At 72.0% G+C, this 5,096-nt stretch overlaps 1 protein-coding gene across 1 annotated transcript; it reads left to right on the plus strand.

The window, feature by feature from the left end:
- Positions 1 to 216: 216 nt before the first annotated feature.
- Positions 217 to 4,519, plus strand: LOC118159935 (Usher syndrome type-1C protein-binding protein 1-like). Its single transcript, XM_035314470.1, has 14 exons — positions 217 to 517; positions 698 to 1,038; positions 1,174 to 1,292; positions 1,365 to 1,562; positions 1,648 to 1,842; positions 1,895 to 1,998; positions 2,094 to 2,234; positions 2,307 to 2,389; positions 2,741 to 2,867; positions 2,959 to 3,202; positions 3,280 to 3,462; positions 3,537 to 3,628; positions 3,705 to 3,827; positions 4,285 to 4,519. Exons 1-14 carry the CDS (start codon positions 390 to 392, stop codon positions 4,454 to 4,456), a joined length of 2,250 nt encoding a protein of 749 aa, XP_035170361.1. The 5' UTR covers positions 217 to 389; the 3' UTR covers positions 4,457 to 4,519.
- The last annotated feature ends 577 nt before the right edge of the window (positions 4,520 to 5,096 follow it).

Genomic DNA, 5,096 nt, shown 5'->3' on the forward strand with positions numbered 1-5,096 from the left:
GCGCTGCCCCTTTGCGCCCTGTGCAGCATCACCCAGCACCTGCGTGCCCTGAGCTGGCTCCCTCCTGGCCCTGCACACCCCAGCACCCTGTGCTGTGCCCGCCAGCACCCCAAACACTCAAATTGCCCTTTTCAGCCCCAAACTCTGGGGGCTGCGCAAGTGCACAAAGCTGGGTGCACGCTCTCGGGCACCCAGGTGCATGGGGAGGGTCTGGCATGGGGCCGAGGTGCCGTGGGGCAGAGCAGGGCTCTGGGGATGGTGTTGGGGTGCTCGGCTCCTGCAGAGCCCCCCAAGACGTCTCCATCACCCGGCGCAGGGCAGCGCAACGGTTAAGCGCGGGAGGCTGCGCCGGGCTCCTGAGGAAGAGGAAATCTCGGCAGGAACAAGGAATGGGCAAGACCTGGGGTGGCCCCACGGGGCCCCGCCGGCAGCCCGGACGTGCCTGGATCCGGCCACGGCGCGAGGCCGAGCTGCGGGGCCGGGCTGAGCGGGCAGGACTCGGGCCCAGATGGAGGAGGCAAGTGGGGTGTCCTTGGGGGTGCTGGGTGGCCGTCCCCGAAACTCATCCCTCGTCCCCATCCTGAGCGAACCACAGCAGGTGGAGGCCCCTCTGCACCCCAAGCACCCGTTCGTCCCCGTTCAGCACCACCCCTGGTGCCCCCCGGGACACCCCCCGCAGACCCTCTGCTCCCCGCAGCCCCTGCCAGGCCAGCGGGTGGATGAGGACGAGGACGAGGATGAGGACGAGGCTGCTGGGGGGGACACCCAGGACGTCCCGCACCCCGAGGAGCACATCGCCCGCCTGCTGGCCACCGTGGCCCGGCTGCAGCACAGCGCCGAGCAGCTGCAGCGCCGCCCCAGCAGGTACCGGCACGCGGCGGCACCGGCACCGGTGTCACCCGGGCCACTGCCAGCGCTTGGCCTCGCCGCCCTGCAGGGAGGATGAGGAGGGCTCGGGGGGCACCAGCAGCCTCCCCGCCGAGACGCAGCAGCCTCGGGAGCTCGACGGCACGCGCAGTGCTGGTGCTGGTCTGGAAGGTGGGTGCTTTGTGCCCTGCGGCACCGTGCCGTGCCATAGAGCATTGTGCCATGCCATACAGCACCGTGCCGTGCCTCACAACACCGTGCCGTGCCGTGCCAGGACCTGACCCCATCCCCGCTCCCTCTCCCCAGCCCACGGCCCCGACCTCTTCGCCGACCTGCAGCACGCCGTGAGCTCGCTGGAGCGCGCCGTCTTCTCCCGGCACCGCCGAGCCCCGGCACTGCCGGCGGAGTGGGCGCGGGCGGCCAAGGTGAGGCAGGGCGGCACGGGCAGCCCAAACGCCCAGGGGATGGGCGCTGCCCGACCGGCCTCGTGCCCCCAGAGCCTGGAGGAGCTGGAGCAGGCGGCGGGGGCTCTGCCGGCAGCGTGCGGGGGCTCGGAGGAGGGCGAGGGGCTGCTGGATGCGGCGGCGAGGAACGCGGCACTGCGGGCGGCCCTGGGGCATCGCGACGAGGAGCTGAGCCGCGCCACGGCCTCGCTGCGGGTGCTGCAGGGGGACCGCGATCGGCTGCAGGGGAAGGTGGGTGCCAGGGTGGGGTAGGGGGTGCCAAAAGCGGGGAGCCTCCAGGTTTGGCCCCCAGGGCTCAGCTTGGTGCTCGGCGCAGGTCCGGGAGCTGCAGGAGGCTCTGGCCAGGCTGGAGGAGCCGGACAGCTCCGGCAGTGGCACCGTGGGGCCGGGGGAACCCCAGGTGAGTGCGGGGCTGAGGTGGCTCCAAGGGTGGGATCTTGCCTGGCACCAGGCTCTGCCTCTCCCCTCTGCAGGACCTGCCCTCGTGCCTCCCGAGCTGCGATGGCACCCAGCCCCACGGCACCCAGCCCCACGGCACCCACGGCACCCAGCCCCACGGCACCCAGCCCCACGGCACCCACGGCACCCAGCCCCAGAGCCCACTCTCCCCCCTGCCCTCGGAGGGTGCTGAGCAGGAGCTGGAGGATCGGGTGCAGCAGCTTCAAAGGTGAGACCCCCCCCCCCCCCCCCCCGAGCCCCAGGATCCGCCGAGCCCCCGCTGAGCGGGGAAACCGAGGCACGGGGCTGAGCGGTGGCACCCAGGTGCGCGGAGAGGCTGAAGGAGGTGAACCAGCAGCTGGTGGCCGCCCTGCGGGACTGCAAGAGCGACTCGGAGCGGCTCAGCATGGTGCTGGGGCAGCACGAGTCCCGCAGCAGCGCGCTGCGCCTGGCCCTGCACTGCAGGTGGGGGACAGGATGGGACGGGGACGGGGCTGGGGACGGGCACGGCGCGGTGCTGAGCCCCTCTGTGTGCAGCGAGCGCTGCGCGGAGACCTACGCTGCTCTGCTCCACCAGGCCTGGGCGAAGCTGGGCAGGGGAGGGGACGGCCCCGGAGGTGGTGAGTGGCAGCTCGGGGGGGTGCGGGACACGGGGGGGTGCCGGGGGACCTCGGGGGGGTGCAGGGAGGATGCACAAGGGATACAGGGGGGAATATCAGGGGATCTTGGGGGGTGCTGCTGGGGTGATGGGGGATGGGGGGACACAGGGGGGTGCTTGGGGGTGCTGGTGGGATGCAGGGGGAAGTAGGGGGGGTGCAGGGGGACGTAGATGGGTGCAGAAGGGATTCAGGGGGGTGCAGGGGGGATACAGATGGGATTTGGGGGGATGCACAGAGGGTGCTGGGGGTCCTGGTCCCCAGCACAGCCCTGCTGTGGGCACGTCCTGGCGAGGCCGCCTGCCCCGTGCCTAGGAGCAGCAGGGCAGCAGAGCCTGGAGCACGGGTCTGGATCCGGCCCCGAGCCCCCGCAGCTCCCTCACCGAGCAGACCCGGACGGCCAGGAGGAGAGCGGGGCCAGCGCCTGCCCCGGGCTGCAGAGGTACCGGGGAGGGCACGAGGCTGGGTGGGGACCGAGCTGCGAGCACCGTGCCCAGCACCGTGCCCAGCGCGGTGCCACCACGTCCCCGCAGCGCCCCGGTGTCCCAGGGGACGGAGGAGGGGGACCTGCGGGAGTCCATCCGCCGGCTGCGCGCCGAGCAGGCGGCCGTGCAGGGGTCCCTGTGCGACGCCCCCGCGCCCGCCCGTGCCCTCACCCGCCGCGGCGAGGACGCCCGTGCCCGTGCCGAGCGGGCTCTGCGCGACGCCCGGGCTCTGCTGCCCGGCTGGCGGCGGCCAGAGAAAGAGGAGCTGCTGCAGGACCTGGCGGTGCTCAAGGTGAGGATGAGGAGGGGGCGCGTGGAGCCCCCCACATGGCTCTGCATGGACAAGAGGTGACGGCGCTGCCCTGCCAGGAGGCCATGGCCGAGCTGAAGACGCGGCTGCAGCTGGTGGAGAAGGAGAAGCGGGGCCTCGGGGTGCTGGCGGCGGCGCAGGGGCCGCGGGAGGCTGCGCTGCGCCTGGTGCTGCAGCACCTGGAGCGGGAGCGAGGCGGGGGCTCCCCCAGCCCCCCCAGCAGCTCCAGCAGCAGCGAGGAGGTGAGGCTGCCCTGGCTCTGCTCCCCACGGCCGGGGGCTCGCTGGGGGTGCTGATCCCCACCGGGGCTCCGCAGGATGCCCAGGCCACCCGAATGGGAGCGGCGGCACCCAGGCACCCCACGGACCCGGAGAGGATGGGGCAAGAGCTGCTCCGCGCCCAGGCACGGTAAGGAACCTCAGCACCGGGAGCCCTGCGTGTGCCACGGCACCTTGTCGGGCTCTGCCACGAGCATGTCCCCCAGCATCGAGGAGCTGCGCGCCCGGGCACGGGCCCTGGTGCTCTCGCTGGAGCAGGGCAGCGCCGCCAGCCGCGCGCAGCAGGAGCAGTACGTCACCATCACCGGGGACTTCTTCCACGCTCACAGGTGGGCAGGGGGTGCTTCATGCCCTGCTTCATGCCCAGCCCAAAAGTGAGGTCCCTTCCTGCACACCCCCAAAGTGCCGTTGCTTTGTGCACACCCCAAAATCAACACCCTCTCTTACGCGCTCCAAAAGCGCGGCCCCTTCTTGCACGTCCCAAAAGGGCAGCAGCCCCTTCCACCACCCCCCAAAATAGCGCCCCGTTCCTGCACACCCCGAGAGTACAGCCCCGAAACTGCCATCCCTTTGTGCACACCCCAAAACCACCATCCCTTTGTGTGCACCCCAAAACCACCGTCCCTTTGTGCGGACCCTGAAACTGCCGTCCCTTTGTGCGGACCCCGAAACCGCCGTCCCTTCGTGGGCACCCCAAAAGCACAATCCCCTCGTGCGCACCCCAGAAGCGCGGTCCCCTCCCCAGAAGCGTTGTCCCCGTGCCCCGTGGTGACGCTGTGCCCGCAGGGCGCTGGCCCTGGCGTACCGCGGCGCCCGGCAGAAGCAGGGGGCCCAGCTGCGGCGCCTGGAGGCGCAGGCGGGTGCCCTGAGGGAGCAGCACGCCCAGCGGGTGCAGGCGCTGGCCCGACGGCTGCAGGCCCTGGAGCAGCGCCCGGCTGGAAGCGAAACCTGCATTTAGGACCCCCCCTTGCCCCCCCCCAGCGCGATGGGGACGGGATGGACCCACGGGGACAATAAAATGCTGATGCTCGTGGCTGTGGCTCGGCCAGACCGGGTATCGGTGGGGGGCTTTGGGATGGATCCGGCGCTCGGCTCGTCCCAGCAACAAGCGCCCCCCCCTGTCCCCCCCCCCCCCCCCCCGTGGCCCCCCCGGTCTCACGGCGCAGATGAAGCCGTTTCGTTATCCCTGACGTGGGATCAAAGGTGACGGCGGTGGCCGTGCCGGGAGGGCCCCATGCATATTCAGGAGGGAAGAGGAGCAGTGACCCCGCACCGGGGGCAGCCGCGCATCGCGGGGGGGGCCGGCAGCGAGGCTGGGCTGGGGGCTGCCGGGGGGGGGGAGCGGGGCTGAAGGCAGCAGAGCAGCCCCTGGCACGATGGGGCGGCGGTGGGGTAGGATTAGGGCGAGCGGGGGTCTCCAGAGTGAGGGTGCAGGGGGCTGGGGGGCAGCCCGGGGCACAGATGTCCTGCAGGGTGTCAGGGAAACTGAGGCACGGAGCTACAGCTGGGCCACGAGGAGGGCTGCGGCTCCCCGGGGACGTCCCGCGGCAGAGTTCAAGGCTCAGCGGGTCGATATCCAGATGGAGAGGGCAGACAGG

Source organism: Oxyura jamaicensis, unplaced genomic scaffold (assembly GCF_011077185.1).
Source record: "Oxyura jamaicensis isolate SHBP4307 breed ruddy duck unplaced genomic scaffold, BPBGC_Ojam_1.0 oxyUn_random_OJ72746, whole genome shotgun sequence".
NCBI classification, from domain to species: Eukaryota; Metazoa; Chordata; class Aves; order Anseriformes; family Anatidae; genus Oxyura; species Oxyura jamaicensis.

Bases quoted from the DNA above. Each gene is read 5' to 3' on its own strand.
- LOC118159935 (XM_035314470.1), top strand. From the start codon at position 390: ATGGGCAAGACCTGGGGTGGCCCCACGGGGCCCCGCCGGCAGCCCGGA. The intron at 1,039-1,173 runs GTGGGTGCTTTG...CCCTCTCCCCAG, and splicing joins TGCTGGTGCTGGTCTGGAAG to CCCACGGCCCCGACCTCTTC. The intron at 1,999-2,093 runs GTGAGACCCCCC...GGTGGCACCCAG, and splicing joins CGGGTGCAGCAGCTTCAAAG to GTGCGCGGAGAGGCTGAAGG.